Raw genomic sequence first — 25788 nt, forward strand, 5'->3', positions numbered from 1 at the left:
CCCCCTACTCCTTGCGGCTGTGCTCTCCCCATCTGTCCACATCTGTGCGCCGCTCATAGCCATAGTTGCTTCGCGGCGCTAACAAGAAACTTAAAAAAATTAAAAATTAAAACAAAATACGGAAGATAAACAAAAAGCAGCTGAAGCCGGCTCTTCGAAGCATCATATGATGACACAGATTTAAGACATGATGCACCGCTAATTTTTCTTTTTATTTTTTGCGTTTCTCATTTCTTTATTACATCTTTGCAAATTGCAATAGGGTTCCAGTAAAACCAGACACTCTGAAACCTGTCTGCAAAGAAAAAAGGGCATCATAACTGGAAACAGAAAGGTTCCAGAAGATGTTATCGCCGTGCACTTCGCAGATAATTTGAGCACATTTGTCATTTCCTCAAACACAGTTCTTTTTTTTTTCTTCTTCTTCTTCTTTTTTTAGGTAAAACATGCCAGTGACCGTGTATTCACACGAGCGACATCCTCACGGAATATTCTAGTGGAAGAAAAAGTGAACACACTGCTCACAGAGCCGAAGGTTCCGTCTCGTGTTATGTTGAGCGTTCACACGGTGAGGAATGCCGGTAGTGGCGTACTGCGCATTTAGCAGACGACACTTAGCAGAAGACACCGTCAGCGTGTTTTCCTGTCGTCTGCTACGGAATAACTTGTGGCTGTGTAGCGGGATATTCTCCACGGTCGGCAGTATTCTAGCCCGCCATACGGCAGTGTACGTGGAGACACGACGTTGAGCGCTCGCGCTCACGTGACAGCATAAAGCCACGACCTACTAGATTATAACGACCATGTCACAATCAGAAAACCCTATGAGGAGCCTGTCCGCACGATCCGCCAGGGGCGCTACTGATCGGCACAACACGATTGGACGATGGAAATTTGAATTCTGAACGCGCAGAAGCGTGTGTACGACCACCGTAGCAGACGACAGCGACAGCTCCCATGAAAACGCGTGGAATGATGATGATAATCAACCTCAGAATGAAACATCTGTGGAACGTCCACCGCTTGTACAGAAATACTAAGGTAAGCTGAAGTGCAAAGTATTGTAGAAGTTGAGGAAGCAATAAGTGGGACGATTAGAAGCGCCACCGCTACCTTCCAAAAATGCGGCGCATAGAAGGGGTGCGCCTGACATGGTCGTTATAATCTAGTAGGTCGTGCATAAAGCTATGACGTTTTTCGCATCTTCCGCTTCTGGGGGAATGTCGCTCGCGTGAATACACGGTAAAACGAAGCAAAATCTGCACGGGACAAGACATATTATGCGTCCTTGCCCGACTTCAGGGAGAACTGAGGAGGTATCCGTCTGAAACGTCCTCCGAAAAACATGCGGAAAACCTGAGCAGGTGACGCCACCAGTGACAGGATTGGAACCCCTCCACCAGCCTGGCTTCAGCATGACTTTCCTGCAGCGTGCTGCATTTCCATTTCAGCGTTGTCCCTCTTGGACTACACAAGCTATGCATGGTACTGCGACGCAGCCCTGTTTGGCTATCTAAACATCCGCCAGTGACCCAATGACACCAAAATAAACAGCCTCGGGAACACTGGTAATCTGTTCCGCTTAGAGCTGGCTGGACTGTTCACATTTTACGCCAAGGAATGTGGAAATCCTTCAGAGCCATTTGGCTCACACGACCCTAACGTTTCATGACTCGAACGTAAGATTTACTGTGCTACAAAAGCCAGCGGGTTCAGGTGTTCTGTCCGAGGTTTTCCCTGGGTTATCCGGCATCCTTTCCAGCAGTCGTGGGTAAATTACTATAAAAAGTAACAAGTTAAGTTGCAATACATTTTTAAAACATCCGAATAAATGTAACAAACTTTTTTTGTGTCACACCAATTTTTACTGTCCAAGCATAGTCCAAGCAGCACGCCAGGAAAATATTACAATACCTGAGTGACTTAGCTACAGTTATATTTTGGAGTTACTTTAACCAAAAGCGGTAACTAGTTGAAGTTACTTTTTGTAGAAAAGTAACCTATAAGTTGGCCCAGGCGCGTACTAACCTATTCCTTCCTGCTGTTTATCTGACCACATCACTCATGGCCACATTATGCTTCGGGATGAAACACAGAATCAAAGCTGTGCAACAAAATTATTGGCATGAAAGTCGTATAGCAGTCACTGAAGTAATAATCATACCGACTGACGTCTTTGCGTCCTTTCATTGCGACCTTCACACACACACACACACTATAACTTACGAATGTTAATACTACCTTTATAATTATTAGATTACATATATTATTAGCATTATTATACTAAGTACTAAGACTGAAGTACGAGATACACCGACTCGAAAGGGTGCCCGGATTTGTGATCGCCCATTCTAAACAGGTCATCTTGACTTGCAACCAGGTAAGCAGCTTACTGAACCCCAAAGGCAAACATCGGCAGCCGCGATCGGCAAGAGCAGCGTGCAACTGCCCCAGATACTATATTCGACCGATTTCGAAGTGGGATTGTTCGCGAAATAATTGCGGCTACTTTAGCACATTATATGATGATGCTTATATGATAGCTGGTTCGGAGTCCATTCCATTTGAGCCGGTTCCATTTGTGGAGCCGAAATCTCTATTCCAAATCCAATCCAATCCAATCAGGCCATGTTTGTTGGATTCTCGTCTCCTCGAACTCAGGGATGTAACATTGCAAATTGTGATCTATCCAGGGGCTTGCAGAGTTTGTCTGACTGGAAGGGTTACCCAAGTCGCCTTGGATATGTGAACAGAGAGGTTCCAAAAGACCATACGGAATTATGGATACGGTTTCCAGATTTCACAGACAGAAGCCTCGGATATTCATCAGTTTGGCGTTGATCATTGCATGTTGCATGGCTCTCTATAGAACACGGAGATAACTTGGAGACCTATATATGATGAGCTATAGGATGAGCAAAAGCCTTTTGGACTGGGTTGAGGCAGTGGTTTGGACCAGAGAGGGATCTGGGGGGTCCGGATGTCCTGACCCACTTCAATTCTGTTGTCGCGTAGACATGCTATACTGATCTTATAGGTAGTGTAGTAGGATGCCGTCCAAGGCAGGACCCCCACCCCTAAGAAAACTCTTAGATGCGCTTCTACTTTGGGCAAGTTTGTATATTTGCATTACCATTACCGCCACATTGTGGCAGGAGCTACAAATAAAAAAAAACACATTATGACGGTTTCTGGCCTCCCCGCACTTTCAGAAAAAATTACTTTCAAACAGTATAGCCACTACTTAAGAAACAATGTACCATTATTGTCAAAACAGGACCGTGACAGTGGCAACCTATCAAACACACTGATGGGAGGACGCAGCCATTTATACTCTAATACAAAGGGCTGTGCAGAGCGTACATGCAATTTTATGTCGTACATGTCTTTCAGCGTCCCATTATTGTACTCGGCCGTAAAACAAGCACGTGTTCCACCGTAAACACAACCCTGCAGCCAACAAAGAAAGCTAGGCTGTATACTAGCTAAAGAAGGACTTGCACTATCTCTTTGCACCACCGCCTCTGCTAGGTCAACGCCTCGTAACGTTTGCGTAACGCGTCGACTGCTATGGCGCGCGCTAAGCAGAAGACCATTGTGTCGAAGGAGAACCTGTTGTTTTTCACGCGAAGACCGCTGGCTATTTTTTTGTTAGGCCACGTAGCTCGCGCGCTGCATAATTAGACATGTTTATAAGTTGACCGCTGTTAGATGCATACAAGCTGTTTGGCTTCACCTTATAGTGGCTTCAGCGAAGTCAGGGTACACAAGTTCCAGGTACGAGGGAACAACGTTTTAAGACTGGAATAATGCGTTGGTGAAGAAATGAACTTTAGGATGAACTTTATGAAATTTAGGAAGAAAGGAGCTTAGTGATGTTACGGTTAGAAGTAACCTTGTGAGTAACAGTCAGGCGGTAGACATGTTAGACGACTAGGTGTCAAACATTGAGCACGTAGCCGTGGTGCTTCTTGTGCCAACGTGGCTCTTGTCCCAGGTACCCAGGTACCCAGGTGGTTCTCGTCCAGGCCACAGCCCACAGGTCACACTGCCTGTGACTGTGTTGCAGCGTACAGAAGTGGCAAGGCTAAAGGATGGACACCACGAATGGAGTGGAAGACAGGGAAGTTAGTGCGCGCTAAGGGCCGACTTCAGTGGGAACAACAACAACTTCATTTGATGAGATTTGATGAGATGATGAATGGAGAGTTTCAATAGGGAACTGTAGATATCCACCGTGCTCACCAGGGGCGCGGAATGGGACCACCCATTCCATTCTGAGGAATGGAGATTTACGATAATTCCATTCCTTTTTAATTCCACGGAATGAAAAGGTACGGCCAATTCCCACTCCTGGAATGGGCTTGGCAACCCCATTCCATTCCGTTAATTCCATCGATAAAAGAAAAGGGACCGCGGTAACCGTAGTGGCTAGCCCAGCAACCAGCCGGGCGCCCAGACCATTCCATTCCATTCCGAGCTGCGATAAATCTGGAATCATTCCGACTCCGGAGTGGCAACTCCACAACCCTGGTGTTCACATATACGTGCTACCGATCCGCATCATAAAGTTTCGGGGCGTCCTTAAGCACCCGGCCGACGACGCCTGCAGCTTTTGGTGGACAATGTAAGTTCTCCTCTTCCTTTTTTTTTTTTTTTGTCTTCTGCGGCGGTGTTACATATAGGGCGTGGCGTGTGCAGAGATTAACGATTGCGTTATAGGATCATCTGCGGTGGGCGAAATTAATCCACGGACCGACATACGGCGTACCCCCATAGTTACAGTTGTCTTGTGACGCAAAGCCACGAGTTATTTCAAAAGCAAACCAAAAAGCGTGTATACTTCGAAGCCTCATAAGCTTCTGCCGACAGCAGTAGCTACATGGTAGCCAGCAGACCGTGACCTAGTGGAGGCGTTGCGCAATGAACTCGACTGGCAACAAGGAGTATAGTCCCCTTCTCTCTGCCATCAAAAGGGAAACGTGCCGAAGAAAGATTGACGCGTAGAAAACAATGGAAAGACAGATTACTTTCAGCTGTCAGGAACGCCCAGCGACTGTCCTTCTGACATCACTGGAGATCAGCTCGAGTGAAAGGTGTCAAAAGGAAAAGCAAACTCCGCCTTTTTACAGCATTTGTCGACACTTATTTGCTCTTCTTTCCTTTTTTTTTTTACGCTATCGTATTTACGCCGCATTCGAAGCGGTGTGGCGAGTTTCAAGAAGCTGCGTTGTCAACACTGATGTACCCAGCCGACTTCAATACGGGCGTTCGTTACGCAATGTGTGTCAGTGACGTAGTCTTCGATCACTGCGGGTACTATATAATTTCGTGGGTGGTTCGTTTACAGGGACAATGGGGACAAGGGACGTGTTCGTTGAGAGATGTGCTGCAAGAGATGTCCCTCTTACGACACTAAAATCGGACAAGTTGCAACCGACTTTGTTCGCGAAGCCTGCCAGAATATGACAACCCCAATTTTATTTCGGCTCCAAAGCGCTTGGGTACCCAAACTCTCGATTATGCATTGAGTGGACCTATAGGGCGGTACCATGTCCGAGCAGACAAGAGACGCAGTCGAGAAGCTGCCCGCGAAGAATGGTCAACGACATTTTGATCTCGATCTCAATCGTCCAATTGAAAGGCCCATTGAAGCGTCTATCTGGATTCGCCGAACGAGTTAGTATGACAGCACTCAGCCCGTCGATGTATGTAGCATTAGCATTACACTATATGGTACGTCGATTGATGGGTCAAGTATTGGTGAGTTCGCCCCCTCATCAGACGTTTCAATGTAACACTTGACCTTACTTTGCCATGTGGGTCACGTCCGACTTACGTTTCATGTGTTCCGTTTTCAAGTTTTTGTTACTTCTGTCGAAATTCGTCGCGGGCAAAAATTGTGGTCAATATAAACTGATTTTTTTAGTAAACAAGAAGATAATAATGATGTTGATAGCAGAGGAAAAAGTGGTGAAGCACACAAATTTTTTACACCTTTATTACCCTCTACAAGAGGGTAATAATAAGTAAATAGTAAGTAAAGTAAATAGTAAGTAAAGTAAAGTAAAAAAGTAAGTAAAGTAATAAGTAAATAAATTGCTTTTTTTTTTATTCCGCGGGCAGTTATAGTTGAAAAGGGTGTTTGCAAGACACCAACTGAAACTGTTTTAAATGAAATAGAACCCCCTGAAATTCCTGCAATATACCCTTTGAAATGTTGCTTCTTGTGCCTTGACTTACGCCACAAAGGTGCATGCAAAAGGACAAACATTCACTCCCGAAACGTGCAAAAATTTACTGTGAAGTTCCACTAACGCGCATGTGTAAAAAATATGTACGGGCGTTAATAGGGACCGTTGTGGCACGCAAATGAGAAGCATTTCAGGAAAGACTTCATTGCACGCGAAACAGAGCTCCGTATACGCCCTAATGCGTCGCAGCATCGCTAAACAGCAGAGGGTGCTTGTTCCCACGACAATGGTTGCCTCGCTACTCGTGTATAAGTAATGATGCTCAAGGGGCTCACTCTGGTGGCCTCGAAAAGTTTCTGCAATTGGAATTGCTTAATTATCCGATAAGCGTGGAAACACTTCAACAAACAAAGGCAGGTCTTGAAACACTGCGCAAGCTCGCAGCTCTTAATTATGTGAACTTTAATTAGCGTATTATCTCTGCGGAAATGTTCCGGGAGGTTATAACCACACCAGCCGGCGTAATATAGCATCTGGCGCATCAATTTAGAATACGCAAAAATACATCCGCCTCTGGAACAGGCGAATATTACGAGGCGAAATTGGCGGCATCTTGATTGATTGATAGATTTGTAAAAGAAAAAAAAAAAGGATCTTGATATCTATAATAATAATCATTTTGTTCGTCAGTCAGTGCTGCGTGTTGTGTCGTCCTTTGACTTGTTTCCCGGCAGGAGGTTTTATCGCTTTTAAAGTTTAAAGGAACTTTTAATACTTCTTTAGACTTTCATTGCGTGCTTCTGTTACTTTAAAGTGGCTTTGAAAAGAGATCCGGAAAATGCCGGTGCGATTTTTCATCCTACACAGACCGGTGGTGACATCGAAATCGCCACCAACACATCTCTATGAAATCGCGGAACGTTTATTATCTTCTTGCTGACGTTTACTATGACGTATTAGTGAGTTTTGGTGCATCGTACGCTATCCCCTTTATGTACGTAAGGGATAGCGTACTACGCACTAAAACGCACCATTATCTTTATGCTGGCGCTCGGTTACGTCAACAACGCCAACAGACAAATAAAGGATGATAAACAAATGACTGACCGAATCAATTAATATTAGAGGTAATGTCAAACTGTGAAACGTGTTGCCGAAGGGTACCGCTTATACAAAAAAAAATATATATATACATTTACGAAAGCTAAAGGAACGCTGTCACATGCTCTCTTACGATGCTCAATATTTCAATTCAATTCGGGGCCAATCATTTTTCATTTACTTTTATAGTCAGCGCTCCCGTTGTCATGACGTCACTGCCACGTCACGTCTGTGATCTTTACGTTTTACCGTACCTCAAGAGAGACCTCGGTCAGTTTTATTTCGTAACGTCAGCCAAGGTACAGCAGTTCCTGCTGCTTTCGCCACCGTGAAACCGAAACCGCACTATTCGTGTTTCTCGTTTATCTCAAAAACTATACGACGCTCGGCTAGACAAGATTTGGTATTTGGCATTTACACGGACCTTACAACTGATAATCTCAAAATCAGTCAACACCCAGGCAGCACAACCCAAGCAGCAAAATGTACTGAAAGTCGGGTGCAATAGGGGTGGACGGGTAGGTGGAAGGCCTTGAACAGACTCGTGAAACTGGAGAACATTGATAAGACACATACCGTCCACCCCTATTGCACTCGACTTTCAGTACATTGTGCTGCTTGGGAATGTACTGAAAGTCAAGTGCAATAGGGGTGGACGGGTAGGTGGAAGGCCTCGAACAGACTCGTGAAACTGGAGAACATTGATAAGACACATACCGTCCACCCCTATTGCACTCGACTTTCAGTACATTGTGCTGCTTGGGAATGTACTGAAAGTCGAGTGCAATAGGGGTGGACGGGTAGGTGGAAGGCGTTGAACAGACTCGTGAAACTGGAGAACATTGATAAGACACATACCGTCCACCCCTATTGCACTCGACTTTCAGTACATTGTGCTGCTTGGGAATGTACTGAAAGTCGAGTGCAATAGGGGTGGACGGGTAGGTGGAAGGCGTTGAACAGACTCGTGAAACTGGAGAACATTGATAAGACACATACCGTCCACCCCTATTGCACTCGACTTTCAGTACATTGTGCTGCTTGGGAATGTACTGAAAGTCGAGTGCAATAGGGGTGGACGGGTAGGTGGAAGGCCTTGAACAGACTCGTGAAACTAAGGAACATCGATAAGACACATACCGTCCACCCCTATTGCACTCGACTTTCAGTACATTGTGCTGCTTGGGCAGCTGCAGAGTACGTATCCCAATAAAACTGAAGAACAGTTAGTGTAGCCGCTGCGTTCGTGAACAAAACAGGGTAAAAGAATGAAGAAATTTGTTCCAATTCCACGGTGCCTCCCCCACAGCGTGTCCAAAGCGGAAATCAAAACAAGGATGCGAGGCTTGCGTTGGCGCCAAACTTGTCCCGCTTTTGCGCGCAAACACTCTCGTATGAAAGCTGCGAAAAAATGCCTTCATCTTGAAGATCCTTCAATATGGTGGACGGGACACGGTACCAATTCGAGACACGTTTTTCGAGCTGCATACCCCGTCATTTTACGATCCGACACGCCGCAAGACCGCGAAGCAGCTACCACTACATGCGTGTATTCAAAAAGTTCACGGTTGATATATATATACCGGGTGTCTCAGTTAAATCCCCGGGCTAAATAATTCGCGAACGGGTGCACCAATCGAAGAACTTTCTTTTTTACGAGTACCTGTCCGATACCACCTACAAGCTGCGCACTGTGTGAATGTCGGTGGGAGGCGCTCATTATTTAAATAAAAATTCAAATTAGTTTCGTGAAAAACATATCTTCTAAATCAGGGCGCCGTCGGCATCTACCTCTACCTTCTTTCATCATTTGTTAGTTTTTCGTTATTTCCTAATTTATTTTCTTTTTATTTATTTCTTATTCCTTCCCATTTCTTTAATTCTTATCTTTTCTTTTTATTTATTTATATTATTTCTTATTTCTGGAATAGCAAGCCGACGTCTCGTATGGCTGACTTTTCCCCCGTTTTTTTTTTCCTTTTCGTCTTATAAATATATCCCCACCCCCCAAACTCGCCCTTCTTCCCGAAAGGTCAAATGTAGAGCAACTTTAAGATATCACTCAGTATATTGTGTATTTAAGAGTATCTATAAAGTATTTACACAAGAATAAATATCCAAAAATTATTTAAATATACTTATAAATACATTTTTCGAGTCTGTATCTAAATACAAAATATAAATACGTGTATTTACATTTTAAATAGTATTTTATAATTACGATGTATTTAAATACAGCCCATCCCTGCCTCATGGAAACTGCTCTGCAACGCGTCGATCAACACTGGACTAATGGACGAACTCTAATAGGACACCCTTCCATCATCATCACTTTCTCATCCCTTCCACAAGCCCAATGGGGCAGTGTACCGCCACAACGGCGGAGAATGACCCACCACATCATCATCATCATCCCATTTGTGTGTGTGTGTTCATATAGCCAGGGGCGATGACCTGTACCTTAGGCTTAAAGCAATATCCAGGGCTTATAGATATACGAAGAGAAAAGCGCGGAGTTTCTCCGCAGTTATTTTATAACTAGGGCCTAACTTTTTAGGGTTAAACCCGTATTCGCCCGATATTTACCCCCCGAACGAAATCTGTAAAATTCGGGTTTAACCCGAATCTACCCGAAAACATCCGGGTCGCGTGGCACACTCATAAGCGTGCATTAAAATAAAGTTTGATAACATTGCTAAACAATAGTTCCATGTTAAGACAAATTTTTATTAAACAAAAAAAATCACCCGAATACACCCGAATTCCAGACGACAGAATATGCCGTAACGAGATTTAACCCGAATACACCCGAATTTTCGAATGAAAAATATCACCCGATATTTACCCCCCGAATTTGGCCAAAAATAAAACCCGAAAAAGTCAGGCCCTATTTATAACTTGCCCGAAAGCGGTGTCATTTTATTACCAGGGACATCGACCCGAACCTGATCGATCCAACCGTTTGTAACTGCCAAAAAACGCCACGCGATCTTCCGCCCAGATTCAAAATACGCAGCCGCATGCAATCGTAATAAACACAGCGCCGTTAGGGCACAAACATAGCTGCTACTGACCTCAAAACACCATCAGTGCTGCTGACACCATTTGAGCGCCGTCCCCTATATCATCTCTCGATGCCGGAGAGATGCCCATGAGCTGAACCAGTTCGGTCCCAAACATTGCACTCAACGAACGATATTGCGTACTTCAACCCCCATATAAGCATCACGGCGTGAGTGGAGAAATATTTTGTCTCGATACCCGACGAAGCTTCCTGCACGATGAATATCTTGCACACGACCCGTGACATGAACGCATGGCCGCTTATTAAGCCCCCCCTCTCACATTAAGATCGTTATCTGATGGCGTGCGCAACTGATAGGCGTTTCCGCGGCAATTAGTGTCGTTATTGTGATGCACACTTTGCTTGCTTGCTTGTCCTGGGTGCATGGTTTCGACCTATATGGATGGCTGTAATCTCTAAGTACGGCATATGTATTTATATGAGATGGCATGCCGTTCGTGATTGTACGAGAGTGTGGAACAGCGCTCGACTAGTCACGAGACGTATGTCGCTACACGTAAGAATTGACCTGATGATCAATCTGTTATCATTGTTCTGGCGAAGTACAAGCACACCCGTAAACCCGTAGTTTCTCATTGTATTCGAAAAAAAAAGAAGCAATTAGGTGATAGTTTGGTGTTTTTGTGCATTATGGCAACTGAGGCGAAATAGAAGATGATAGTGGCCAAGCAAAATGTGTAAAGGAATTCCGTCACTATCGTAAACCCGCGAAAGCTTCTCCGACATGCAATCGCAATCTGTGAACAACCAAGGGGTTTGACCAGCAATCTGCAAGCACGCTTAATCTCAATGATACACCGTACAAAGCAACCAGGGATGGGCAGTATTTAAATACATTGTATTTAAAATAGTATTTAAAATATAAATACATGTATTTAAAATACGTATTTAAATACAGGCAAGAAAAATGTATTTATATTTATATTTAAATACTGTTTTAGGCGTATTTATATTTAAAATACACTTAAATACACATATCTCATCTTCCTGTATTTGTGGGCTTCTCTCGAGTTCCACATCGTTAGCCTCCAGCGATGAAGGATAGCTTGGTTAGAGGCTACAGGTCACTCATCCCGTGTGTTCAGGGATTTCCGTCCTTCTAGAAAACACCACAATGCGCGAATGAGGGCATCGCCACCCCCGTTGCAGCGGGAGGAACTGGACAGGGCAGACAGACGGGACAAGAACTTACAACGACGACTCAAAACCGGCAAATAAACACTTTATTCAACATACAGGAAGTGGATGAAGCGATAACGGGTTCATTAGCTGGTTTTGAGTCGTCGTGGGTTCTTCTCCCGTTACCGTCCTAACACCCCCTTCGCTGCTCCTGAGACTCAAGGTGACGTTTCCGTTCAATGGAAAGTCGGTCCACGCAAGATGCTAAAATCATCACACTGCATCACGGAAAAATAAAGAAATATGTGGGCATTGTGTGCAGCAGAGATGCATCCATAGGTGGCTCCATTTATACACTAATTTAAAAGAATAATGTGCCTAGACGGCTCAAAGTATTTACGGAAGTAGTTACAGTATTTAAATACTGTCTTATTGTATTTATATTTTGTATTTAATTACTTTCAACATAGAGTATTTATAAGCAGTATTTAAATACATGAAAACATGTAGTATTTTGTATTTATATTTAAATACCCGAAAAGTGTATTTATGCCCATCCCTGAAAGCAACCCTTAAAAACGTGCTCAATTTACGGTTTGTAATATTGTAGACCGTATATTGAATACGATATACACAAAAAGGGAGCGATTTGGCTTTATAACATTCACCAAAAAACGTTGTTTTGTGAATGTGATTCCTAAACGGGAAATCGGGAAGGGTAGCCAGTAACTAAGTATACGGAAATGGGCAGGGCCTCGCACCTTTCGATGAAGACCCGTCGATTTCAACGATAAGTCTTTGCGCGACTACGGCCATAGAAATAGAGTACTGTGGCGGAGAGCAGCGTAGATAATCCCACGGCGCCAGATGTTCCCAAGGTGGGGTTGAACCGACGGGAACTTGAAAGACAAAACCCCACATCTTGTAAGATGACTTCTAGAAAGGTAGTCCTGTTGCGACCCCGTAAAGAGTGGGTATGTAATCTCTTACGCAGAACGTGGAGATTATGCACTTATTTCTTACGCGATGCATCAATAAGGAAAGACTGCATCCAAGGCGTCAACAATTTCCTCGTCTCTTTGTACGTACGCCCTAGAAAACATGAAAGAGGCAGTTGGATGGTCACGAGATGGAAAAACGGATCTGCAGGACGTATTTAGATTCGGCTCTCTTTTTCTTTTTCTTCTTCTTTTTTCTTTTTCCTGAAGAGAGCACCGCGAGATTTTTTTTTTTCTTTCTTTCTTGAAGCCATTATCAGAAGGCCTTACGACACGCATAAGATCTGTAACCGATTGCATGTTGTCAGACATAACGCGAACGCGTGTGTGATGTGATGTGATAGATACGTCCCTTTAGATACGTTTAGACACTGAGGCTCTGCAGACACTGTGGTGGTAACACAGCGCCAAGGTCATTTTGATGACTTTGAGATGGTGGACTCAAACCCTACCATCCGATGTACTGCACGAGGTTCTGTCTGGGCTTCCCGGCAAATGTTTTCAATACAGCGAACCCTCGTTACATATTATTACCATGGTCGTTCCTGAAAATTTTGGTCATAATGCGGAATTGTCATATTAAAGGGGGGAGGGATTTGCAGAGGTTTCATTCCATTGTTCCCCAGGAGTGTGATCGTAAAGCGCGTATGTCAGAATATCGAGGGCCATATTGACGAGGGTTCACTGTATGCTTAACAATGTCCCCCCCCATGAAGTCGTCCCAGGACGCAATTTCCGTCTCTCATCACTTCTTGCTGTCCCCTGTCAGCTTTTACAGCATAGTTGCGTCCCGGTGCTAACACGGAATGAAAAAAAAAATAGAAATAAACCTTGTTTTTTCTTTCGTTTTTTTTTTTACCTCTACCAGCTGGCACTAAGTTCCTTTGCTTTTCAAGAGTAGCAGTGAAGAAAAATGAAAGCAGCTCGCGAAAACGTGCGCGTGTTCAGCGTTACGCGTACATTTAAAGAGCATTACTTCTTTTGAAGGCCAAGAAATATAACGTACCTACAGTGCCGCTTCACACCCTTTGTAATCGTCACGCACTAATTCACCCACGCTGCTTTTTCACACGTAATCGCGCTACATCTGTCTCCGCTTTTGAGCGACGCGGGATTTAACGGTCACTGTACCTCACAAAAAGTTTCATCGGGAAATACCAGTTGTGTTGCGTTACCAAGGTGTCGTATTGCGTGGTGAGGTGAGGGACAGCTTTGAAGGTATATAGTTAGAAAAGTGGTGGACACCCCTGGTGCTGTTTGACATCCCCAGGACATCCTGAGGATGTCTTTCAATGAACGAAGTGTCGCACGGGGTTCGAGTACTATCTTCGGGAATTTGGGGGGGGGGGGGAATATGTTTATTAAGAAAAAAGAAAGGAAAGGTTAGCCAGGCAAAGAGTCGGCTTGCTATTCCGAAAAAAAAGGAAAAAAAGGGGGGAAGGGGCAAACGAAAAAGGAAAGGAAGGAAAAAGAAAAAAGGGGGATCGAAACAGAAAGAAAGGAAAAGAAAAGAAAAGAGAAACAAAAAGAAAGGAAAGGGAAAGAAAACAAGAAACAAAAGGAAAGAAAGGGAATTTGGGTCTGGAAATGAAGACACCATTTAAGACGATTGGATATTACATGGCCAGCTATTTTCTCAACTCAGTGCATAGCTTTGTTCTCGAGAAAGGAAAGCAAGACGGGGTGAGGGACATAAGGCTAATATACGTCCTGGGCAGACTTCAGGAGGAACTTCCCCCAAAATCTGGCTGGAAAGTCTGCCGGAGACTCAAGGAAAACCGCAGCGTTACCTATGGTCGGCGTTATTACCAAAGAGAGAATGCTATATCGTCTCGAACGCGTAGTAGGTGTGCACTAGAGTCACTAAATACGAGACAGAGTATGACGCTGCGGTGCTGGACTCAATATGGCGGATGCGCTTGCCGTTGATCCTCAGTGGCACTACTCTGTCCCCTATTTAGTGACTCTAGTGTGCCCAAGACGATATTTTCAAGTCTTGAGCACTCCGCTTGCTAGCCTTTCGATAAGTATTTAGAATACATCGTGAATTATCTAACAAGGCTATCACCGAGACCAGATAGGTCGTCATGGCCCACGGGAGTGAATCAGCAGCAGCAGCAGTCCCTTCAGTGCTGCTGAACGGCAAAGAGAAGAGAAAGACAACATCTTGGAGCGTTCTTTTTCTCCGTCTCTTTGAGTTTTCCCCTCGTTCGTAACTTTCCTCCGCGCCGAGAAGGATGGCGATGTGTCACACACCGCTGGACATGAGGGTCAGGAAACAGGAGGGCATGGATGGCCACAGACGGCTGCTCTCTACTGGCAAATACTTGTGGGCGGACTCTGCAAAACGGTCCCACGCAGGAATACCATGCAAGCCCACACGGGAAAGGGCTTGAACGGTGCAAAGCGGTGTCATACGAAAGTGGTGACGAAGTAAAGACACCGGGCTCTGGAGCTGTGCCTTTTTTTTTTTTACGTTGTTGAGAAAAATAAAATAAACAATTTGGAAGGAGAGTGACAAAGAGCTATATCACCAAGCAAGTGTACTTTTGTTATTGTTGTTCTAGTGATTGTTGATTCAGAATGGCTGAAAAATTGTCCAAATGAACTTGAGGGAAATCGGTTTGAGGGATGAATAGGATCTTGCCATGTGACCCAACAGAGCCGCGTAATGGCTACGATGTTCAAACTTTACAAGGGTATTCACTATATCTGGGGCACCAATTAAAAAAGGAAAACAATCAAACAGCAAAGTAACTAAGCTTACCTTGCTATCCAAAAAAGTAACAATTGGACGCCTAAGCCTTCGCTTCAGTCCGGTTGAAACCGCCGTGGTAAGCTATTCATCGCCTCGCACGATGCACAACCTTCGTAGTTAGAAGAAGAAGGTAATCCTGATGCTCTAAAGGAAACTTCCAGTATATCGGAGGGGATTTGCAGATAGAATGCAAGAGCCCATTGACCGTCCTTTGGAAAGTACGACAGCAAGCAATCGGCCGTGACAGGCTGTGGCTCAGGGACTGCTTCACAAAACGCGGATACATTGTGTTCCATCTCACCTTTTACTTTTTCGTGTGTCGCATTCGCAGAAACGCAAGAAAGCGACCGTTGTTTGAAACAATGACAGCGAAAGCAGACGACAGACGATCAAAAGCAAACGACGTTTCGTTTCTGTCGTCTGCTACGAATACAATGCATTGCGTGTGAAGGCCTCCAGATGTGAACAGAAGCCTTTCATATAGTTGAAGTGGCTGGATTCTGTTTTCTTGAACGGAAATACCGTTACGTTGTTGCGTTTGTGTTTTTTGTGTGTTTTTTCTATGCTTTCAATGAAATTCGTGAATTATCAGCTATGTGCATCGCATCAGCTGTTCGCCGTCATTACCATTATTATTATTCCTCTCTATTTATTAATTAATATAATGATCCCGGTGCCTTTATCCTGTCATTTTCGTAGAGTTCTTCCGATGTACTAAAGCTCGCTATAATGTGCTAAACCACAACCGTAAAAGCTTCACAAAAGTACGTCCAGTTATAATTACGAACAAGACATACAAATTCGAAGCCACGTGACTTTTCATTTTTTTAAATCAATCATGTACAAATTAAGATTTTCTTTGCCATTTTTTTTTAGCGCGAACCCAATAAAAGAAGCAAAAAAACTACACGATTCGTAACGCCAAGTAAGAAACGTTGATTTCGCTTACGTCGTAATCCCTTACATTGACCTCCATCATACAGAGATGTTCTACCATTCTTCACGGACGTAAAGGTTTCGTCTACACGAGTAAAAAAAAAACGCTGTATCGGAAAGTGGTCATGCACGAATTTGCTGTCACATATTTACTGGCGTATCTTCTACCTTCATTCCGGGAACATTGAGATACAGCCCCCGAGGGAGCTGCCGTCCATTCTGTCCTACTTTAAATGCACCCCCTTCTGGGGCACGTAGAGATAGTGGTTGGGAGGATTTTGATATCGGAGGGGAGTGCGTTGGCCGTGCCATGTGTGCCCTCAAGGTCGCCAACACTTTCCTTCATGGTATCTCGGGTTAGTGACCTCAGGATGATGACCACGCGCTTTTATTTCTGTCGCTTTTGTCTTTCATCGGTCCATTTTCTTCTGTACGTGATGAAAAGGAAATGATGCCATTGAAACAAAATGCTCCTCAGATGGACTGGAGGGAAAGCCAGATCGGGTATATATCGGTAGGGTGTGATTGCTTCAAGAGATAAACTGATGTTCTGAGGCTGGGGAACAACATAGAAGGGACAGATACAAACGAAGCCTCAAATTCGAGAAGATGTGGCTTCGATCCCTACAGCTGGCTAACCTTTTCAGTGACTTTCATCTTTCATCGGTGATTGCTTCGGTTTTACATTCCTCGCACAGCTCAGGAAGGTAGAAATACAGGGTGTTCTCAATGATACAGGGTGTTCTCAATACAGGGTGTTCTCAGAGAATACAGGGTGTTCTCAGGGTGTTCAAAATTAAGCTTTCACTAGCACTTTATAAATAGGCGAACAAAAGAAAAACTGGTGCTATTTTTGTGTTCCTTGAGTAAGAAACAGGTGCTACATAATTAGCAGCACCTGTTTCTTACACAAGTATAGCGTAAAGTTACCATCCGGTTTCCTGTCATCGCTGTGTCTGCGTAGCGCTCGTGAAAGCTTAATTTTGAACACCCTGTATATTTTGGTTCCGCCACATGTTTCGGTGGAAATGGTGCTAGACCACATCTGCATTCACGAAAGATGATGATGATGATGATGATTGAAAGGGAAAAAATGGGGATCATTCACGAAAGAATTAAGACGTGCCTGATACACTCCTTCGAGTCCGCAATCAACAAGGCTGTTTGAGTCAGATGTGTGCTGCTGGACACAGCGTTTCTGCGCTTCCTTCCGTACAATAAGCATTATAAAGTCAAAAAGTAATTTCGTATGGGTGGCACGAGTGTTTTGAGACTAACATCTCCACTTTTTTCCGATGAATCAATCAATCTCGTAGGAAAGAAAAAAAAAAACGTGTTTCACCCACTTTACACGGAAACCGATTCGAGCTGCAGGTATCCTGTTTTACAAACAAAGTCACGCGCTCGTTTTTCGACTGCTTCCGTGGCTGGATAGGGATTCGTGATATCCTAAAAAGCTACCTCGATATCTCTATAAGTATTATAGCGTATCGTGTTACGTGTGACGAAAATCTTAAAAATGAGAGAAACATTGCAAAAAAAAAAAAAAACTTCACTTTGGTTATCATAAAGTGGGTGTTTCATCTAGGTAGACGATACTCTGCTGGAGGTAATTTCTTGAAAATATAACGAAGAACTTCGCGCAGGAGACCCAACGTCCTACATTGTCTAGAAAAATAAGCACTGCTTTCAGGGCACAGAGTAGGTGTATGAGTAGGTCAGATGTAATCAAAACTAATTCACCTACTGATTGCTTTTTTTTTTCTTTATCCAATCAAACAGTACGTGAATTAGGTTTGACCATATGGGCCAAGCAATTTAATCATACTGAGCGATCGAGAGTTGATTTCAAACGACAGACCATCTAAAACGTCAGGTGATGATTCTCGAAATCACAATGCGAGATACGTAGGTATTTCTAGTAGTGTAGTAGTACTAGTAGTATTACGTAGCTCTAGTAGTGTAGTAGTATAGTTTGTCAATAGCTTTAGCAATGCAGCATTGTCTGTCAACTATGTCAGAACTATGGAAGAGGTAGAGGACTTGCTCGTGCTGTGCAGCTCAATCTTATCATCAATAGCGGGGGTAATCATGAGTGGATGTCTGCTAACCACGTGGGAACACGCCCCCTTCTCCGTTTGCGATCCTACGCACGGATCAATGCAAATGTTTCGGTACAAAACGTACGGCGGTAGTAAATGAAGGTAGTGCTGTCCGCACACGCCAACGTGATTGGTCAAGAAATGTGTCCATCGCTGAATACCTCGCCTCGCTTAGTGATTATTATGTGTGAGAAGAGCAACGTTTGAAGGCAACGTGAAATGACAATAAACACCAAACGAATGAACAGAACAGTGGACAAAGACGTGTTTTGTCTTTAAGTAGCTCCACAAACTCAATGAAATATATTCCACTTTATACGTAGTATCTTTCCTTGTCATATTATGCCGTGGCGACTTTTATATTTCACGTCCGCTTTCTAAATCGGTCGCTTTCACCACCCCCCAGAGAGCGCTCGACGACATGCTGGACAAAACTCACCGATCACGTAGTCGTATTCCTTCCGTAGATGTTCACTCTGAAACGGCACAACACGTTCTCCGAGGCGCACGAAAAGAAACGCCAGGAACGGTATCGTCGCCGGTAAGATGGGTATATCCAGTGCAACCATTTTCACGAGTCTTCCGAACCGCCGTACACAACCAGCGAACGAACTGAAAACACCATGCGCGGCTTCACGTCAAGATTCCCGTACGAAACGCGGCGTCTCCATGCACGCCGGCTTCTTGAACTTGACCGTCGTGAAGAGCGGATCTGGCCTTGGCCTCCGGCGCGACTCAAACTGCAAATATCCCTCCACACACTACTCGAGAAGTCGTCCAAGGACGGCCAATCGGGGAGCATGGCCTAGATTCTACCTTGGACGACGCGCGGGGAAGCCGGCTAGCATTTTTTCAGGTACGATGGCCTCTGGATGGGTTACGCGGCGCGTTTTGCATTGCCGCGCCACCTGGTGGCGTGTTGCGACGCAGATGAGATCAGCTGTCGTCTGCTAGATATGGGCGGACGATAGATACAGCGTAAGATCTTGGTTGCCAGTGTAACATTGGGGTCTTGGATAACTTTGTGTCAAAGAATGTCGCAACTGGAGTGATTTTCGAAAGAAGGGTAGGGGACGAGAGACGCGGAAAAAGAAGTCCTTGAAAAAATGGCTAGGAAGCAAGCGAACTGGTGAAGATGATGCATAATGTAAAACCCCGAGGACTAGGGAACACGAAGGGACAGACACAACACAAAGTCGTGTTGTGTCTTCGTCTTCGTGTTGTGTCTGTCCCTTCGTGTTCCCTAGTCCCGGGGTTTTACATTATGCAAGAAGTCCTTGTTCCGCGTCTCTCTTTCCCCTACCATGGAGTGATTGTGTTGACTGGAAACTGCATGTTGGGAACTTATGGGCGCGGGGCCGGCGTCTACGTGGCCATGAGGGGCAACTGCCCCACTCCACCTAAGCCCGCCCACCGGGGCGCAAAAAAAGAGACATTTCAGGAAGCAAGAATATATGGGGGGGGGGGGAATTTCCCACTTGTCCCCCGTAGGCGAAAAGTAGAGGCCTGTACTGTGCTCAAGCGCCAATCACTTTACGACTGAAGGTCGACCGACATCGAGCGTCACGACGAATTTCACTGCGCGAAAACGCTGCGTGTGACGCACTACTTGAACGTACACGTACAGGACCTGTTGCACTTGCAACGAAAGGGTCTTGAATTTCACGCAGGGCATAGAGTCGGGAATGTGCAGCAGCCAATAGGAAGGAAGAACAGCCGCCTTTCCGTTTCCTGCCAGCCAGGGGAATCTCCCCTGTTCAAATTTTGGAAACGGTCGCATCAACAGACGAATGATGTGACGTTGCGGTCCTACCTGTCCCTGACCCTTACATGACACACATGAGTCACTTCTTCGGCACTACCTACTTACAAAGCCAGCACACACACAAAAAAAAAAAAGAAAAGGAGAAAGAAAAACTACAAAAGACAAGGTGAAGCGGAAGGAGGGATATGTAAACAAAGGGTGCGTAGAGGGTAACATCTCATTACGACCGAAGTATCATTACGGCCAAAGTCTCATTACGGCCGAAAGTCTCATTACGGCCGAAAATCCTTTAATCCCCAAGTGTCTCGTTACGGCCAAATCTCATTACGGCCGAAGGTAGTCTCATTTCGGCCGAAGATGTTTCATCACGGCCAAAAAGAAAAAAGAAGCATCCACCATATTAGCAATCGCTGTGTTTTATGCTTCCCAAAGTGTGTCCGAGGCGGTGTGACCCACGGCTTGTGTCACACACAATGGTTCATGCACACAATATTGCGACAGTGTTTCATGCATCCCTCGTGAAAAATGGTGTAGTAGTGCACGAGTGTTAATTCGTGCACTACTTTCATAAGAAATGAAAAAAAAGGAAAGTCATGCATGCATCATTTCATGAATTGTAATGTATCACTGTTTCATATTCACATGTTTCCATTAAGTGAATGAACTAATGCAATTAAATTCATCTCATGGTCATGCATTGTGTTTACCTGGAAGTCACATTCTTAAGGCTTGTCATTTTTTTTTTTCTAGATGAAGATCTATGTTAGCCTTGTATGAAATAACAGACACATATCAACATGTATGCAGCTTGTGCACATTGAAACCGGCCATGTAGAGTCAAATGTCTGTTTTTTATAAATATTCTAGCCTATTCACGGTTGCTCTTTGCTTCTTGCAGGTCTACTCATTCCAGAAGCAAGAATTGTACCATTGTAAAGCGAATAGAAATAAACTGACGTCAACTGGGATAAATGTTCCTTCTTGGCCAGTGACTGTAGGACGACTCCAAAAAATGTCACAACAAAGCCGATGTTCATCTAGCTCTCCACAAGTAGCTAACTCCACATAGTAGCCTGCTGCTTCACAGCAACATCAACCCTTTGGGATGTACACATTACACAATATGCTGCATTGTGCTGGGGTATGATAATATACTGATTGTCTCACAATATGTGTATATGTATGATAAGGGCACACCGCATGGCTTATACACTCTGGAATGTATATCCATACCTGGCTGCAACATTTGTCAATGCACGTTACAATACACAATTTCTCCTTTTTTTTTTTTTTTCTTACAAGCAAACAAGCAAACAATACACATTTTGACATTTGGCCGTTATGAGACTACCTTCGGCCGTATTGAGACTTTGGCCGTAATGAGACGCTTGGGGATTAAAGGATTATCGGCCGTATTGAGACGCTTGGGGATTAAAGGATTATCGGCCGTATTGAGACTTTCGGACGTATTGAGACATCGGCCGTAATGAGACTTCGGCCGTAATGAGATACAATCGCGTAGAGAGGTTGGTTACAAACAACTATAGTCGTGTTCAACTTAAGAACGAAAAGAAATCTAGTAGTCCATCAGTTCTCAATTTTTTTTCTGCGCCGCAGATAGGATGGCTGGACGCGGAGAGGTCAGACCCTTTAAAGCATGGTTCACACTAGTGCGCTCTGCTGCGTGCGGGCGCATGCGTGCGTCACCAAACCGTAAGCCAATGAGCGCCAAGCGGGATTTTCAACGCCTTCCACTCCGGTGGCCGCCATGTTGAAAACAGTCTCGCAGAGCCAAACCTACTGCGCAAGCTCGGAAAGCGGCCTCGCGATTCGTTCTCCGCTTGCGGGCTGCTGCGCGCGTCGGAAGAGTTGAGCTCGGGCGAACTCCTAGCGTTCTGCTGCGGGAGGTCACGCGCGCGTATCTGTTGCCACGGTAACCAGCGCCCGCACGCATCCGTACGTAGCAGAACGCACTAGTGTGAACCATGCGTTTAAGTCTCCAGTAGGGATGTTAAAGGGTCTGAAGGGAGTGAGGAGATTTTTTTTTAGAGTAATTGTACTCTCCAAAAAGGGGAGTGATATACAGTGGACCCTCGTTATTATGACCATGGTCGTTCCCGAAAATTTTGGTCATAATGCGGAACTGTCATATTAACGGGGGATGTTTGCAGAGGCTTCACTCCATTGTTCCCCAGGAGTATGGTCGTAAAGCGCGTATGTCAGATTATCGGGGGTCATATTAACGAGGGTTCACTGTATGTGACAAGAAAAATAGTATAGGGTGTATATGACGGTATATGGGTGCACGAACGGGCCGTGTGCTTGGGGTGCGATATTCGTTTCGCAACCCACGTTACGCCGCTGCACAATCTCCATTCGTTTAACACTGAAATTCGAAGAAAGTTCAGGACAAGGTCTGTTGCAATGCTCTTAATATTCGGCGCTGAGTCGGCGTACATGAATGCCACCATTACTGGTGATGATGCGGGGAATGAAACAATGAGCCCCTTCACAATAGGGATCCAAGTCCTATGGTATCCAGAAAGGTAAAGAGGGCTTATGCGCTGAAAAAAAAATAAAATTCTTTCTCAGAGTGCCTATTTTCACAGTTTGTCAGCGAATAAAAAGTTCCACCGTTCTAATATTATGCAATATCCATTCGGTGACACATTCAAATGTGTGAGCAACGACTTGCTGCCCATTTATTTTCGTTTGTGGCACATTCTGACATTGCAGCACGAGGCAGTGTATAACAGCTCCAGCTTGTATAGCAAAGGTTATAGTTCCATGAGACACAGATATACTATGGCGAGCTGTTAACCACTTGCCCTTGGAGGGCACAGTAGATACGCTCCAGGAGTTGTGGTTCCTCCTGAACCATCACTTTCCAGCTATCGGTCTTCCTTACGTCGCTACTGTTCAAATTGATGTACCGCACAGCAGCATCTGCCAAATGTGTCCGATTCAACTTGTCCGCCCACCGGAGCACATCGACGACGGTACCCACGCTGAAATTCAAAGAAAGTTCTCGTTCGCACATAAACTTGAGTCTCTCCAAGTCGTACTTGTCCGCCAACAGGATAAGGTCTGCTGCCATGCTCTTAATATTCGGCGCTGAGTCGGTGTACATGAATGTCAACATCTCTTCTACGAGTGCTGCATCTGTATCTTTTAGATTCACTTCACTCTCGCGCTTCTCCTTCATATCGTTGGCGAACATGGCCCGAAAGACTGGCGAACGCATTGCTAGGACTAGCTTGTGCGCACGAATCTTCTTCCCGCCATGAGCAACGAGAACAACGTCAGAGGACTCATTAGATATCTTCAGTTGACGAAGGTCGTCTTGTATCGTCGGCCCTTCACGCTCAATCGAAGAGCACAAAGTGGTCCGACACGTCTTGTATGTAGTTAATTCGAAACATAGCGTGAGGACATCACCAGATAAATACGGCTTAAACACATCGGCTACCCTAGCGTTCCACCCCATGCCGTATGTGGAGGATGATGAATTGCGACTAATTTTGATACTCTTCCTTGCTTCATCGTTTAAGAACAGAAAGTCGCACTTGGCTTCAATGGGATCATTTCCAAGACGCAATAGCTCGATGCTAGAATAATTACATTCCGTAGTAGCATCGTACTTATCATATATTTTAAAGCACCACTCGCTATCACCAACCTGAAACTTTGCACTTTCAATGCATTCTTCTTCGAATTGAACACTGAAGTTCTCAATCACCCACATACCCCTGCACGTTGCTTCCGTCACCTTATTGTTCATGTAGTACTCGGTATCAAGGCTGCTATTCTTCAGGAAGCCTGCCATTTTCGAATGTTGATCAGTCGTAAGGAACCACAGAAACGCTGCGCACCACACCGTAACTTTCCGAACGCCAACGAGGCTGCTAACCACAGGCGTGGCGTCCAATGTACTGCTCCCCGCATGCCCCGTAGACGAAAGCGTGCTGGGCAAACGCAATGCATCCTGGGCAGGTCCTGCTCCCACGTCACAGCAAACGTCAAGAAACACGTGACCTTAAAGATGGTGGCGCCCGCGGCGCCACAGGTATTCACTTTTTTTTTTTGTCGTTGTTGGGGGGAGGGGGGCTCGTTGGGGGAACGCCCACATCTGCTGCCTTCCTTGCCGGTATTTTGGGGGCATTGGGGGGTTGCGGGGTGGGTGGGTGCCGGGAAAATCCCTGGCCTTGATGTCCGCGTCGCCGCCGGTTCAGAAGTAGAAGATGTAGAAGGTTTGGGAGAAATTTGCCAGATTGGGGGGAAGGTCACGATAACGGTTCTGAGAATATGATAAGCCAAGCGCCACGTTCTTTTGAAGTGGCTGACAGCACGCTGCTGGTCTTGGATTTGACAGCTTCACTTGTATAGTTTTTGTAGAGCGCTTCCGAGGTGCTTCTCTTTGATTCCCTGTTAGCGTCACGAAGGAACCATGGGTATATGAGCGACGTATAGACGTGGTCGTGGAGAGAGAGAGAGTACAATGGAGAGGGGGTTGGTGTGCGTCCTGGGCCGGCTTCAGGGGGATCTGTGCGGACATTCGCCTGTCGGAAAACCCAGGGAAAACCTTGGGCAGGATTCGAATCAACCACTTCCTTCTGTACGACCTTGGCTAACACCAACGAGTGGTTACCCAACAACAACTTTATTTTGGCTTTGGAGAGTGGGGAGCTTCATCGCCACAGGGCCATGATACAGCTCCCCCACCTGATGTGTTAAAAGTGTGCGGTTGTCCATTAAACTTTAGCTGTGTTTGAGACTTTGTGTTGTGTCGTCTGTTTTTCGTCTTTTTCCCAGTCTCGGGTTTTCGTCATGGACAGGGCCATGCCCGTCTGCGTTCCAAGTGATGTCGTCCCCGTCGTCGGGCAATATGAACGCCACGGACCAAGGGCCGACAAAAACCGCTAGCACCGTGGGCGGGATTGTTTCCCAGAGTCTGGCTCGGCGCCGGGTTACGCAGCTACCGCATTGTCCGCTGTATAATGCACGCGTTATACAATAAAAATGTGCTCCGAAGCGGTCCTTCGCGTTAGACACGGAAACATTTTCCGGCGAAGTTCCTTTTCAAGTCGGTGATGTAAAAATTCTAGCCTCTTCCAGAGTGTGCTGTGGCTTTCTCCCACATCTCTTAGGGTCATTCGACAGGACCCGCGAAAAGGCACTGGAGTTCATAAAACGTTAATGATGCTGCTTAAGGATGCTGTTCAGCAGTCAATAATCTTGACTTCATTTCAAAGGAATAGCGTGATTGAGAAGGGACGCGAAACGGAAAGCCCAGAGGACACTGAAGTATATGCTATGACAGCCAAGCTGGTGCATCGGAGTTTAAGGGATTTGACTAAATGTGTTTTAAATATAGCACACAGCGCTTTGGTTTATTGTGTATACGAGTGACAGTACAAAAGCTTTTAGCACCAATGCCGTGCGCGTTATAAATCGAACATTTTTCGAATTCGGCCCGTTTCTAGGGGTGCGCGTTATACGCAGGAAAGTATGGTAATTCCACACAATGGAGTACTACTAGTTCTTATCATCACGTGCTTGCGTCATTCCCATGCATGCACAAACAAGCAAATGAGACTGTATGATTATACCTTCTACAACCTTCTCAAAGCCACTTCGCATTGCTCCGGACTCATCACACAACAGACGAATGTCTGCACAGTTCCCCCTGAAGTCGCCCCAGGACGCATACTAACCCCCCGTGTCCCCCAC

General features: G+C 45.2%; 2 protein-coding genes across 3 annotated transcripts in view; both read right to left on the bottom strand.

Annotated features, from left to right (window-relative positions):
* LOC135401693 (glucose dehydrogenase [FAD, quinone]-like) overlaps window positions 1-19228 on the bottom strand; it is a 48604-nt gene extending 29376 nt beyond the window's left edge. Inside the window, exon 1 of one of the 2 annotated variants that reach the window (XM_064634215.1) lies at window positions 18733-19228. In XM_064634215.1, coding sequence (XP_064490285.1) covers window positions 18733-18862 — 130 coding nt within the window. In that variant the 5' untranslated portion in view covers window positions 18863-19228. Of the gene's footprint in view, window positions 1-10369; window positions 10390-18732 lie in introns of those variants that run through there. The other variant, XM_064634216.1, reaches the window with a different exon arrangement.
* A 3633-nt stretch (window positions 19229-22861) lies between these two features.
* On the bottom strand, window positions 22862-23884 carry LOC135400663 (speckle-type POZ protein-like). Its single transcript, XM_064632492.1, has one exon. It carries the CDS (start codon window positions 23882-23884, stop codon window positions 22862-22864), a length of 1023 nt encoding a protein of 340 aa, XP_064488562.1.
* Between the last annotated feature and the right edge of the window lie 1904 nt (window positions 23885-25788).

Source organism: Ornithodoros turicata, chromosome 7 (assembly GCF_037126465.1).
Source record: "Ornithodoros turicata isolate Travis chromosome 7, ASM3712646v1, whole genome shotgun sequence".
In the NCBI taxonomy this organism is placed as follows: Eukaryota; Metazoa; Arthropoda; class Arachnida; order Ixodida; family Argasidae; genus Ornithodoros; species Ornithodoros turicata.

What these genes read in the sequence shown, in the direction of transcription:
- LOC135400663 (XM_064632492.1), bottom strand. Translation starts at nt 23,884, where the DNA reads ATGGCAGGCTTCCTGAAGAATAGCAGCCTTGATACCGAGTACTACATG.